This window comes from Plutella xylostella, chromosome 6 (assembly GCF_932276165.1).
Source record: "Plutella xylostella chromosome 6, ilPluXylo3.1, whole genome shotgun sequence".
Lineage (NCBI taxonomy): Eukaryota > Metazoa > Arthropoda > Insecta > Lepidoptera > Plutellidae > Plutella > Plutella xylostella.
Window position 1 is genome coordinate 6795452 of NC_063986.1, and position 15087 is coordinate 6810538.

The 15087-nt window shown below is 37.9% G+C and overlaps 1 protein-coding gene across 2 annotated transcripts; it reads right to left on the reverse strand.

The window, feature by feature from the left end:
• Positions 1–668: 668 nt before the first annotated feature.
• On the reverse strand, positions 669–14999 carry LOC105397380. 2 transcript variants are annotated; one of them, XM_011569393.3, is made up of 6 exons: positions 14523–14999; positions 4470–4548; positions 2824–3105; positions 2577–2700; positions 1885–2360; positions 669–1800 (listed from the first exon to the last, which is right to left on the reverse strand). In XM_011569393.3, exons 3-6 carry the CDS (start codon positions 3016–3018, stop codon positions 1216–1218), a joined length of 1380 nt encoding a protein of 459 aa, XP_011567695.3. In that variant the 5' UTR covers positions 3019–3105; positions 4470–4548; positions 14523–14999; the 3' UTR covers positions 669–1215. The 2 variants fall into 2 exon arrangements, with proteins under 2 accessions (XP_011567695.3, XP_011567693.3); XM_011569391.3 differs by lacking the exon at positions 14523–14999 and adding an exon at positions 11141–11351.
• Between the last annotated feature and the right edge of the window lie 88 nt (positions 15000–15087).

Consider the following 15087-nt stretch of genomic DNA (forward strand, 5'->3'; position numbering starts at 1 on the left):
TGTATAAATTACAATACAAGTAAGTGCGCGAAAGAGATGGATGCAGGCCATCCAAATCTTGACCATTGTTATCGATAACCCGTTTATTTCAGGCTAAAACAATGAGAAGGGTAAACTACCTCTCTCTGTTACTGAGGTCAAACTTAGGCCAGTTTAGTCAACATATTTCTTAAATTTAAGTGATAATCACTTTATATGCAATCAATTAAGAAATCCATAAAAAATTTCTGTCGACTGTACTTTGCGATAAGAAAAAAAATACAAACAAAAATGAACCTTATCGAAATTATGAAATTCGGGTCGAGTGTGGAATGGGACGAGTCTGGCTGGACCCGCAGTCAGGTTCACTAACCACTACTTCATACCATTCAGTCGTCAAACTGCACTCATTCAAAAACGACTCGAATAATGTACAGCGAAAAGTGGGTGGCTCGCATGTGAGTCACCTCTGACTCGGGGATTAAAGTCGTGACCATTATGTATTTCAGGAATCATTACATTCACCCACTGCAGTGTATTCGTATTGTATCACACACTCTACTCGTGTTGTTTATCTCGTGCATGAATCACTGATAGCTAATCAATACCTATCCAAAGTTGCCTATATTATGATTCATTTAAATATCTAGTAGGTACTTTATTGAGGATTAAAATAATACAGACATGTAAAGATGCGAATTTTATTTCAAAATAAAGAAAACGTGCTATTTAATCAATACCATGCAAATATCTAAGTCCGTTTACCTACAACTAAGTAATTTAAACAATTATATTGTATGTATGTCAAGCTTATATTATGATAGGTAAACAGAATTTTTAACACTACAATTTACCCATAAGTGGGTACCTCACATATTAATATGGAATAATCCAGTAAGTGTATTATTAATTTATCATCTATGCAAAGACAGAAATTCCCAATAATGTATATTAGTTTATGTCTAAAACTACAATTAATTAATCAAATGTCATCTCCGGGAAAGTTAAACTAATTACAAAGTTCGGCAAGTACTTAGAAACGTCAACTTATTATAATATTTCATTCATGGCATCCGCCCGCGATCCAAGAATAACAACACTATTACGTAACAAATAACATACTTAGACGAACTGTTAACAATCTTGCCCATGTAAATGTGTATTTACGTATATTGTAAAATCATTTACGCAAGTTCAATTCAACACTAGGCGCTTCACTGGCTCGGTGGCTGGTGTTCAGGGCTTCAAGATGGCGGTCATGAGGGCGGCCTTGAGCCGCTTGGTCATGTCCTCGAGCACGTCGGCGCGGACTTGCAGCCGCTTGTTGCGCTCCTCCAGGTCCAGGGCCAGTTGCTCCATCTGCAGCTCCTTGAGCTTGCGGTTCATGCGCGAGCGCTTGGACGCCTCGTTGTTCTTGTCCCGCACCTCGCGGTACTTGTCGGGCGTAGAGGAGGGCCCCGCGCTGCATATTGAAGACACGTTGCTGTCCCGCCGCTTGGGGGGCCTCCCGCGCCGCGCCTTGGTCGCCGGTCGAGACTCCTCTAGCGCCTGTATCATGTCCTGGATGGGCACGCTCGGCTTGCGTCTCCGGTACTTCTTGCTACTCTTCTTCTCCGGTCTATACGTCTCATCCGAGTCTTCACTGTCGCGTCTTCGCTTCCGTGACGTGACGGACTTGATGTCGTCGTCCGACTCGATGTGAGATTCCGTTTTGGGTGTGATGGGCTCGTACTCTAAGTGTGCTGGGCTGTTGGCTTTGGAGGTCTCCGTTGATGCGAACATGGTTGTGTCTTCCGTTGTCGGCCACTCGCTGCTGAGATTCTGTGAAAATGAAAGCTTATAAGTATCACAAAAAAAACTGTCCATCATGGTGGCAATGGTGGTAATATTACTAAAACTACTTACATGTTCTATGGGATAGCTTTTCTCCTTCTCTAGCTGCTCGACATAGCTGAGCACATCGGGCGTGGTGATGGCGAGGTCGGGCCAGGCCGGCGCCGCCACGTCCAGCCGCAGCTTGGGCCGCTCGCTCTTCCTCCACTCCAGCTTCTCCAGCGGCACTATCTTCAAATCCATAGAGTCCTCTTGATCAATAAACGGAGTCTTCAATAGTGTGTCGGTGTATGTTTCAGTGTAATCTGTGTTGTGTGTGTGGGCCCAGTAGTCTGCGACCGCCGGGCCCTCGTCCCCAATCACGACGGGCAAAGAGGCGATGTCCAGGAATTGCTCCTGGAAGTGTGTCTGTTTGTTGAGGTCTGGGTAGAAGTGACCGTCGTGATTGAAGAAGCCGTCGGCCGAGACAGGCGAGGCCTGCTCGACCGGGGACGATACTGTGTATAGTGTGTCTGTGTTGTTGGCTTTAGTGTCTGCTGTTAGTGAATCTGGAAATGTTTGAGCACGTTAATAATTGAGTTTGAATTGCTAGGTTGGATAACTACGTTGGATAATTACTAGTAAAGTTTACGGGGTCTACGAGCTAGAGCTTCTTACATTAGGGACTAGAGGAAACTAGTTAGATCATACTTTGGGCAAGATGTCGTTCAAAAGACTAAGGATAGTTTATGTTCCAAAAATAAATATAGACACATGATACTCACCAATGGTCAGTACTTGTTCTTCCTTGGCGGGATCGGAGCACCAGAGGCCCAGATCTTGGAAGAACTCGCAGTCCGAACTTTGATACATTGTTTCGAATTGCTCCGGTTCCAGTTTCAGAAACTCCTGAAAGGCAGATGGGTAAACATTAGTGACTGTTCGGGAGGAGAGCGCGGCTATAAGTAAGCTTAAGTATTGCATTTAGTAGTGAACGCGTCGAGTACTTACGCGCCGCAGGTTGGGGCTTACCTCCATGCAGTTGCTTGTCGACACGGGTAGCGACTCGGCTGGCGACACGGGCTGCGACGGGCCTGGCTGTGTATCTACTATAGTAACCACTCCGGTTGCACCGTTCGCCTTCTGGTTCTTTTCTGGCTTTAAACGATTTAGCTCTACCACTTTCAAAATGCTCGGAGTCTTTTGACTCGTTTGCGAAAAAACCATGTCTGTGGTTATCAGAGTTGACGGGTTTGTCGGTATCGTCGCTGCGACTCGCGCGGGTGATCGTTTGAGCAACCATTTTGAATAGAACTACAAACAAAAATGATAGGACGTAACATAATGTGCTGTTCACGTTAAGAATGTAGGGAGGTTCAGGACAGGAGAGCGATGGTAGAGACAATTTTCGACACATGTTAACTACGTAGGTACCTACTTATATATAGTTATGTAACACTGTAGATGTGCACAAAGATTGTCTCTTCCATCACGATTGGATGAGTGTTAAGACATATAATAAAAATGTGGGCGATCATACTAAGTATAATAATAATATTAATAATGAAGGAAAACATAAGTATAGAAAAATACATAAATGTTTAAAAACGTACCTAAACCTAGGTAGGTATCAAAAAAATACTAAATACGAGCAGTTAAGTAAGTTCGTATGCTCTACAAGAAATTTAGTCTACATCATTAGATATTATGTTAAATCCTTTAAAGATTACATTATTGTACTTAATTACAATCATTTACTGATTGACAGTCATTAAGAAATGGCTGCGAAGAGTCTTACATAATGCTCCAATGGATCATTATGACTGTATTATATCTAATATGTTTTAAATTTGATTGTAAGCTGCCCTGTTTTACGGCATTTTTGTCTGCCATAATAAAATAATTTAACTCATATGTCTAACTCATGAGTCTCAATAACACTCAGAATTATTTTATCATTGATATTATAATATGAAGGTAAGTAGGTAGGTACAAAGCTAGTACTTATCTGAATATTAAGTATATGAAAATAACAGGCTCATTGTTTAAAGAAATATATGAATTTAAGATAAGAAATTATGTTTACAGATTATAGAAACAAAAAAATATAGTTATATAAAAACGTAATCTCTGGCTTTTTGTAAATAGCCAATGTATATTCAATTGTTTCAATAATCTAGAAACATCCATGATGATGATGAGGAAACATACAATGAGGGAAGGAGAGATGGAGGGTACTTAGGTGAACCATGACTTTGCACATCTTTGAAAAAAAGTCACATTATTCCATGTCCGTATGAAGCAAAACAATTGAAAGACCTATTGAAGTTTTATTAGGTATTATATCTGCCAAAGTAATTGCAATCCATATAGAGAGAGATTTATAACTGGATTTTTTCCTGCAGTTGATAAATTTACTCGTTCATTTTATGACATCAGAGTTTTAAAAAAACCTAGGTGTACCTTCCTCGTGGATACTATAAAGACAATGTTTTCATCAAATATTAGGTAAGTACTAAGTAGGTACCAAGATATTTAAGAAAGAGAAAAGATTAAGTTTTGTGTCAGTTTTCGACATTTTAGTAATCTTCAATTCTCTTCATAAGCTGCTAAGACGATCCAAGATTCCTGTGAACAGAAAAAGAAGAAAAAAAACCCGCTATAGCGGTAGAACTTACTTGTTCGAACTCTTCGTGAGCTCCTAATGAAATCTTAACCCTTTAGGCTGCCAACCAACAAACTGTTCCAACAGTAGGCCTGCAACAAACAAATAAAATACATGTTAGTAAAATAAAATCAAACACTGTTGAACTTCATGAAACATGGTTGCAAACAGTCAAAATTCAGAACCCAAAAATATCGAATATTTTCATTTGTTCCGTAGCTACGTCTATGTCTGAACGCACAGATACAAATAAATATAGGTATAACACCCCTATATTCGGTCAGGTAGGTATTATTAAAAATAAGGAGGCATGTACTTAAACGATATACCTAGGTCATCATTAAAAACCTAGCTTCAAAACGAAAATTCAATGTGAAGAAGGCGATTTTATCCACTTTAATGAATGTCAAATGTACCTACTATTATACCTATCACATGCAATGCAACCATGCGATGCCATGATGTCATGAGTCATTATACACTACGTCTGTAGGTAGGTAAGTACCTACATAAATAGCTAATCTACCTGTGTATAATATACTTAACTAAGTGTACCTACTAATAGCCTCATGGAATTTTATAAGTGAGCGTCAATAAAAACCTACAGTTCCACATTCCTACTGAAATAAAATGTATGCTTTTTGTTTCGCGATAACAGCTATAAGTAGGTCTCATACAATCTCTTGCACAAAGCTAAGGTACAAAGTAGAAAATGTGTACGGAGAGATTGGTCGTCTCCGATGATTGACCATTGAAAAGCTTGAGCTTTGCATTGACGATCTAACACTATTCGATATCCTATAGGTACCTATATGTCGCTGCTTTCATTAATTCCTGTTTCCTGATTGTTCTGAATCAGAACGACCAGGGCCAGGGGCGCAATAGAATTTTACAATGAGCCTACATTTGTTTTTATTTTAACCCTACCCTACCGTTTACATACATTTTCTTTTCGATCATCGGGGAATCCCACAAAGCAAGTGGGGAATCCTCTGGGTTCCTTCCAACGATCATAGAAAAAACGAAGTTATTATTCCGAGAAAAAATGATGCGTTGCAAAATCAACTTCGTACTAAAATTCACTACGAGCGGACGTGTATTCGGTTGCTCATTAAAATTTACGCCACAAGTAACTACCTAATTGTATCAAAGAATATTCATTACAATCACAGTTCAAAACAGTGTCTAAGTACGAGTCATTTTCGTGTGCACTGGGCGACCAGCTGTCTGCCGCGGCGCGTGAGTTCACTGAGCGGAGGCTGCCCCTCACCCCCTCGAGTAAGAGAGAAAGCAATTATTATTCCCCATATCGCTATCGCACTCCGTGCTCCGCGGTAAGATACTGTAGGGTAGACTGCAACTTACCTATACGAGTCACTCACTGCGTACGTGATCACCTGTAGGTTACGGACCCAGCGGGCGCATAAGCGGAGCGGAACAGAACGACTCACACTATTATATGTTCATTGAAAAAATATAATTTTGGTCCATCTCTTAATTATGGCTGACTCCAAATTAACATGGGGATGTTGTAAACTTGGCAAGGAGGAAGACGAATATATACTTTGTACTAAATGCCAAAAGAAGTATCACGGTACTTGTCTTTCCACCGAAGTAGCCGAAGAGGAGGTTTTTGTCTGTCCATTGTGCACTAACAGCAAACCAAGGTCTAGACGTCTTGATAATGCTCCAATAAACACAAAAATGAGCGTGAAGACAATTGATACGTCTAAGAGACCTAAGAAAAGACTTCCTGTGGATTCCCCAGAATTATGTACACAAGAAACTACGAGCATGACTCAAGATGATGTGCGCAACATAATTCAAGCAGAAATGAAAAGCCTGCTCTCCGAACTTAATAAATCAATGGCTACTATGTTTAACTCAGAACTGAAGTCAATCAAAGATGAAATCAAAGATGTAAAAGAATCAATGACTTTCATGAGTAATCAATACGAGGATTTCATCAGTATTCAAAAAAATACTACTGAAGATATAACTATGCTGAAAAGGCAAAATGATGAGCTGAACACCAAAGTAAATGATCTAACCTATAAAATGAACGCAATGGAGCAGAACGCAAGGGCCAACAACATAGAAATACAATGTCTACCGGAAATCAACTCTGAGAATGTTGTGAATCTGGTCGAAAAAATTGGAGAGGTGGTTAACTGCAAAATCAGTGATCGCGAAATCCTACATTGTACCAGAGTAGCTAAAATGAATCGCAATAGCGCACGACCGCGGTCTATAGTAACGCAACTGAGCTCACCGAAGTTGAGAGATGAGCTACTTGCGGCCGTGATTAACTTTAACAAGTCCAACCCACATGACAAGTTAAACACATCTCACATTGGCATAAAGGGAGACAAGAAGCCTGTGTTCGTGGTGGAGCACTTATCATCGGCCAATAAAGCCATCCACTCAGCCGCACGTCTGAAAGCCAAGGAGCTCGGATACAAATTCGTCTGGGTGCGCAAAGGCAGAGTCTACATGCGGAAAGATGATACCTCTGAATACAGGTTCATTAAAGATATAGAAACTCTAGACAAACTGAAGGCCTAATTCGTTAATTGTCATTCAGCATAATATTATACTTATAAATTAAAAAATTCACTTTTTTAAACATATATTACCAAAATGTCAACGGTTTAAGAACTAAAACTTCTAATTTTCTGTGTAATCTTAGTGTAAGTTCCTACGATATTATAATTCTAACCGAGACTAAATTAAATGATAGTATTATAACTAATGAGTTATTTGATGACAGGTACATAGTTTATCGGCGAGATAGAGACCTTAGTACTACTTCTAAACTTGATGGAGGGGGAGTTATCATAGCGGTTTCCAAAAAAATTAAATCGAAACGCAATCTTCTTTGGGAAAGCAGTTGCGAAGACATTTGGGTCACTATTGAATATCCTGTTACCAAAACATCTCATAAGTTTAATATATGTGCAATATATTTACCTCCGCCTGTAACATCCAAAAATCTTGATTCTTTCTTGGGTAATTGTAACAGAGTCTGTGAAATTACTAAGGATTTATGCTGCATCGTTGGTGATTTCAATTTAAGTTATATCGCATGGCAAGACCCTAACACCTGTCCAAAGACTAATATGGAATCAAATCTTAAATCTTTTTTACTAATGAATGATCTTGCACAACACAATAACGTAACCAACAAAAATAACAATATCCTAGATTTAGTTTTAGCCGAAAAGTTAATCTGTGAAGTATGTCCTGCCGCGGATATTCTGTCTAAAGTAGATCTGCTACATCCTCCGATTGAAATTCACTTAAAATCTAAACACACAAAAACGCTGCCCTACAATAAACAACAAAAGCAACTTAATTTTCATAAAGCGGATTATGCGGCAATTAACGAATTTTTGGAGGGTATTCCGTTTAAACAACATTTTGATCATTTAGACGTTGATGATATGGTGGATTACTTATATAAACAAATCTGGGAATCTATTAACCAGTATGTACCATATAAACATAATAAGAAATCTAAATATCCTCCTTGGTTCAATAGATCCCTCATAAACATGCTAAAAGAAAAAAATAATATAAGAATACGATTTAAAACCTACAAGAACCCTCTAGACAAAATATCATTAAACATAATTAAAAATCGCTGTGTAAAACAAGCTAAAGACTGCTATAAGGAGTATTTAAAATTAATTGAAGACAGTTTAAAACAAAATCCTAAAGTTTTCTGGTCCCTCGTTAAAGGAAAAAGACAAGGTAAAAGCTCTTATCCTGCGACAATAAGTGATGGGTATGACACAGCCACAAAGGGTGAAGATATATGCGAATATTTTGCTACCTATTTTGCATCAGTATACGATAACTCTCACGCCAACAGGCCGGATAGCGTACTAGATTCTCACAGTGATAGCTTCGGCCTAATGCAAACTAATATTAAATTAGTACTACAAAAGCTAAAAAATCTAGATACATCCAAAGGCTCAGGGCCAGACGGTATACCTTCAGTTTTCATAAAAAACTGCGCTAGTAGCCTAGCCTTACCACTATGTTTAATATTTAATAAATCATTTGAAAGTGGAACGGTGCCCTCTAGGTGGAAAACAGCTAAAGTTGTCCCGATTTTTAAAGGAGGTGAAATTACGTCCGTTAAAGACTACCGCCCAATCTCATTGTTGTGTATATTTGCCAAAATTCTTGAGTCGATTATCAGTCCGGTCATACAAAATCATTGTAAACATTTTTTTACAGAACATCAACATGGCTTCTTGCAGGCCAGGTCCACAGTAACGAACTTGGTTTGTTTTGAAAATTTTCTCACAGAAAATATAGATTCACATAACCAAGCAGATGTAATTTACACCGATTTCTGCAAGGCATTCGATAAGGTCTCTCATAATGTCCTTCTTTCGAAACTTAAATCGATCGGTTTTTCAGGTTCCATGTTACACTGGATGGAGTCCTACCTAAAAAACCGTAAATTCTACGTCGTGGTAAACGGTTATGAATCATCCACATCCAATATCTCCTCAGGGGTACCACAAGGGTCTCATCTGGGCCCCATTCTGTTTAATGTATTTATTAATAACTTGCCAGATTGTTTTAATCACTCGATCCCATTTCTTTATGCAGATGACCTCAAGATAGCTAGAGTTATAAAATCAAGTAAAGATTCCGAAAAACTACAAGAAGATCTAAATAATTTACTGGTCTGGTGCGAGCGTAATGGTATGCAGCTTAACCCACTAAAATGCTTCTATGTTCATTTTACGCGGAATATTAATGTTATTTTCACAGAATACTTTATAAATAATACTGCACTAAAAAATGTAAACTCAATCAGGGATCTGGGTGTAAACTTCGACAGTAAGCTCACGTTTGTTCCTCACATGGAACAAATGGTAAAAAAAGCATCTCGCATTCTCGGCTTTGTTATTAGAAATTCTAGAGATTTCAAAAATCCTAGCACTAAAATACTTTTGTACAATAGCCTAGTGAGAAGTATTGTTGAATATGCTAGTGTCGTGTGGCGACCTCACTATGCTACGCACATTCTACAGATCGAGCGGTTACAAAAGCGCTTTATGTGGCATCTAGCGTTCTCCGTAGGTAAAGCGAAAAAGTTGAAGTCGTATGACATGAGGCTCAAGCACTTTAAGATGGTCACGCTGGAGAAAAGGAGGGATATTTTAGATATAGTGTTTTTATCTAAATTATTAAATGGTAAAATCAACTGTCCCAACTTACTGGCAAAAATTAATTTTAGAGTGCCGTACAACCTGCCACGCAGACCCATTACACCTCTGTGCCCCCCGCTGCGAACAACAGTCCTCGGAGCTAATGCCGCTATTCCCAGACTTTGTAAAATTTTAAACAAACACAGCGGATCTATAGATATTTTTACCGACTCTGTTGCAAAAATAAAGAAGCACATTACTTCACAAGAATAATTATTGACCCTACCTACTAACTCTGCAATATGCTGTTTGTATTGTAATATTACTTATAAGTATACCTACTCCTATCAGAAAAACAACGCTAACAATGTTGTCGTCACATTAGTTACTTTTTTTCTTCTTTTTTGTTAAATACCTATTTACGTACGAAATACATAGCTTCATTATAGTATAATCAGTAAGTACCAATAACTATTATGTACTAATGCATGTGGTGTCTACTTTTAATTAGCCTGTGTAATTAGTTTTAATCTGTAGACGTAAGTTATAAACAAGGCATGTTATGTTACACTCGCTGTAAGAAGACCTAAATAAATAAAAAAAAAAAAAAAAAAAAAATCAACTTTGTTCATCTTCTATCAAACCGGAAGTGCACATTTTTTATGTTATGCCAAAACTTCGGGGGCACTACGGTACGTGGGCGCAGACCATAGCAGTGAGATATGTAAGTATAATAATTATATTATGTACTTAATAAAACTTAGTAACTTTATGGCTCAGCTTTATGGTATGGTACCATAGTACAGACATACCCAAACCGAATACCATGTTTAAGGGTGTGTTATATGTAATTTTTTACCCTTTCAAGCCAAAAACAGTGGAATGGATTTCAGCAAAACATTGCAGCAATATTTTTACGTTATAAGTATCATTTGAATTATTTCACTATGTTAAAAAAAGTTCATCTTTATAGGCAGCAGACACGACACAACGCGAGACACGAGTGAAGACAAAAACCCAAGAAACCGATTCATATACCTTTCACGATAAACACGGGCAGGTTTCGACTAGTTTGAATGAGTTCCATTTCTCGGTTTCATATATTGTAAACCGTAACTCTCATAATATTAAGACTCCGTTTCAGTTGGCAAGTTCAAGGGCCGATATGCGTGTGACGTAGTGGGCAGATGTGACGACACAACTATTTTACCAGTGAAGATTTTATGGAACGACGCATTTAGATATAACCAGCGTCATATTAATAAGAAATCGATAGAAGTACAAATCTACAATCAAAAATATGAACTTATCTCAAATTATCTAAGGTAGGTAGGTACTTAATGTAAATTTAAACTAAATATCGGTGAAATATCGGTATTTATAGTACTTATATATAAAGTTAAAATATTTAAAATATGTGTAATATTTTTCTAACTTTATAGTCACTTAATATAATATATGCATATTGTATATGTAAATACTAAATAGTATAATATAAATATTAATATCTTACCTTGTTACTAACAAATACTGTAACGCCTGCAGTCAGGATATAGTTGTCTTCGTAGTTTAATTAAATATATTTTTAATATGACCACACGAACAAAAACACTTGTGGTATACGTGTGATACTATGTGAAAATACCAAACTCCGTAATTTCTAGAAAGTTTAGCGACGGAACACGCGCGCACTCTACTCGAGTTCAGAAATTATTGTGCAATAACAGTCCGTTGCCGCAAGCTGCGCCGCGGTTTTCCTCAATCCCCTCCTTGCTACGTCCTCGTTCTAAAAATAAACTTTCTGCTTTGCTATTGGTCGGTAAAATGACGTCAACTTAGGAGGACCAATGACCGTTCTCGAAATGAAAAAGTCACGAGACAGGGGCAATAATTGCTCTATCGTAAAGGTAGAAGTAGGTTCGTATACTAATGAGATTATACAATACACAGAGTGTCTGAATTCCCCTCTGTTAAATACAGCTACTAGAAATGACATGGTACGACGTAAAATACTTAAAGTAAATCAATTTATACCTATATTATATTGCTTCTCAAAAAACAAGATACACGTATGGATTTAACACGCAGAAGAACCGAATCTATAAATCTCTGTTTTGGGGATACATCATGTCATTGCCAATGTGTAGGCACAATAAATAGATTGGGTGGTCAATGATGATTGATGATTCATTCCCCTCGACATTGAAGTTTTAGTTGAATAACCTTTCATTTATCTCACCTTCCAAGTGATAAGTTACTGTTACTAGGTAAGTAAGTATTAGATGATAACAATTGACTATAGAACCTATACTATCACAGAATAATAACTAGTTACCAGCGTTACTGACACTATATAAATCTTCGAGAAGACCGATAAACACAATATAAATCTAGAGTGCAACGATACCCTGCACGCTGGACCGGCCACCTCAGACAGTTTGATACCTGGCATATGGTAGAGAGTTGAATGAGGGAGACCAAAGATAGAGTGCTGAGGGGATCTTTGAACAGAATTCAAGTTCAGCAATAATAATTTTATTGCTGATGTAAGTACTTATATATTTTTTTTATAGAAGGTTTCGCTATCATAAATATGTATCTAATGTACACTACAATTAATACATTACTGAAGAATGGGGTTACCTCCAACGAATATTAACAATCAACAATCCTTATGCAGCATTACCTAACTGCCAAAGCTGACGAAAATTTAATGGATATGAATATGACAGATAAGCGGGATTGTTTATTGGTAATGTATTGGTCCTGTATAGCCCTTGAGCAGCTTAAAAACAACAAGGCTCCGGGTGAAGACGGATTACTACAGAGCTTCTGAAAGCTGGAGGTATTGCAATCCTCGAACAGCTCCAGAGGCTCTTCACAATGGCACTACACCGGAAGCATGGTCTGAGAGCGTCGTGGTATTGTTCTTTAAGAAGGGTGACAAAACACTTCTGAAGAACTATAGACCGATCTCGCTTTTAAGCCATGTATACAAGCTGTTCTCAAGGATTATCACGAACCGTCTTGCCCAAAAGTTAGACGAGTTTCAGCCCCCAGAGCAGGCTGGGTTTCGAAAAGGCTTTAGTACAATAGACCACATCCACACAGTAACTAAGGCAGATTATACAGAAGACCGAAGAGTATAATCAGCCTCTGTGTCTAGCCTTTGTGGACTATGAAAAAGCCTTCAACTCCATCGAGACCTGGGCAGTTTTGGAATCCTTGCAGAGATGCCAAATCGAGTGGCGCTATGACTGTCTAAGTACAGGACCACAAGACAAGATCTATCCGACTGCAGCGTGGAGTGAGACAGGGTGATGTGATATCTCCGAAACTGTTCACCAATGCATTGGAAGATATCTTTAAGACGTTGGACTGAAAAGGATATAGCATATGTATAAATGGCGAGTACCTCCGCTTCGCAGACGACATCGTTATTATGGCAGAATCTCTGAGTGGGACAAGTGGGACGCCCTCCTGCCAGCTGGACTGACGACCTTAGGCGGGTGGCGGGTAGTGGTTGGATGAGGACGGCCGAGGACCGAGGGTTGTGGCGCTCCTTGGGAGAGGCCTATGTCCAGCAGTGGATGATTATTGGCTGCTCATGAATGTATTGGTGGTGGTACGGTAGCAATATCAGCGGTAAACCCTATCATCATGAGCGAGTAATGTTTTATATATATCATATAATTATCCATTGGGTCATGGGGTCCGGACGCCAAAAGTTTGGTCAAGGATATCACTTCTCGGCTCGCAGACGTCTCAGGTGAGAAACGAGCCGGGGCGTATCCGCCAGCGCCTGCGTACCAATCAAATTTTTTCACTGGTCTAGACTAGACTAACTATAAATAACTAGATACTTACTGATGTTATGATTGTTACGAATATGTGTTTTGTTAACTACGAATAGGTAGGTATGTATGTGTTTTTTTAACATTCGCGAACGAAAATTCTAATATAATAATAATAATATAATAATAATAATAATTCTTTATTGCAGGTACCCATACCCATTCATACCCATAGTAAAAATTAAATTATATAGATTTTCACGAAAATATTTAATAATACTTATTCGTAAATGCGAAAGTCAATATTCTTTACATTAATAATATGAATACAGCCCCTTAATATAACAACACAAATAAATCATACAACCCAACGGGGCCTCACATTTTTTATCTGATTTGTCAACTGAGAGATGAATTTTATGACTTGTAGTTTTAATGAGATGTTGCTCTGAGGCTGTTGATGGTTTTATTAAAACTGGATATTAAGCAAATATTAGCTCATGCTCAATAACATAATTACCTAAATAGAATAGATTTAGGTTAAAATACACCTTTGAACATTTACCTGTGACCTTTCTGTTAGCAAGCAAAATTTTAATACTATAGAGCTTCCACTATGTTATTGTATTTTTGACGTTTCCTAATGTCTGGTAAGTAAAGTTGGTTTTCCTTTGCAGTCGTCAAATATGCACCTATGCGATTTCGAATGTCAAAAAACCAATAATATAATGGACAGAGTATAGGTCGCAAATAAAATAATGATAATATTTTGTTCTCTAGCCTAAAATCAACATTGGAACACATCCACCTGTCTATGGTTTTCTCTCAGAAAGTAATTTTATGGAAACCACTTCCGGTTCAATTCTTATGTTTAGTTAATTTAGTTTACCCTTGGTTTACCCATTACCTACCAACCCTATTAGTTACCTCTTCGAGGTAAATTTAAAATATCTATGTATATTACGCCTGCTGATAACATTGACAAGAACATACCTAAATATAATAGCAATCTAGGTTTGACTGACGACTGAGAGCTTATGAAGCAGTTACATATTTGTCCATGTTTCTAGTTGCTATAAAGGTAGGCAGGTATGTACTTACATTTTGATATTTCTTCTAAACAACGTTGTCTTAAACTTCTTTATCTTGTCCTTTCGCATACAAATGTGGTTAATACGGCGAATAATGTGATGCTGGTACTGCTGATGAGTTGACAAATAAACTTCCTTATTGTTCAATTCGTAGTACAAATTATTGGATTGTTGTTGGAAGTTCAAGCAGCTCATGTTAATATTCCTTCTGCTCTCTGTCCTTATAGTCTTGGCTTATTTTTATTTTTCTTCAACGTAAAATATCACTGTCCGGGGTCTTTATAACCGCAGTTAAAAAGACCAAATTAACAAAAAAATATTTATCGGACACTCCAAACGAAATTTGTTATTATTACACACTTAAATTTCTAACACCAACTGGTACTTTACTTCAAGACCTTTCAGAAACAATCACGGAAAATTTTATTATTCTCGGTTACGTTACGGATCGTGGTCTCGCAGATTCGTGCTCTCTTGTTAAGTTTTAGAACGGAAATGACGCAATGCAAAAAGCGCCAAACAACTTGTCATTCAAGATGACGTAAGAATAACGTTCCTTTGCTACCTAATACCAT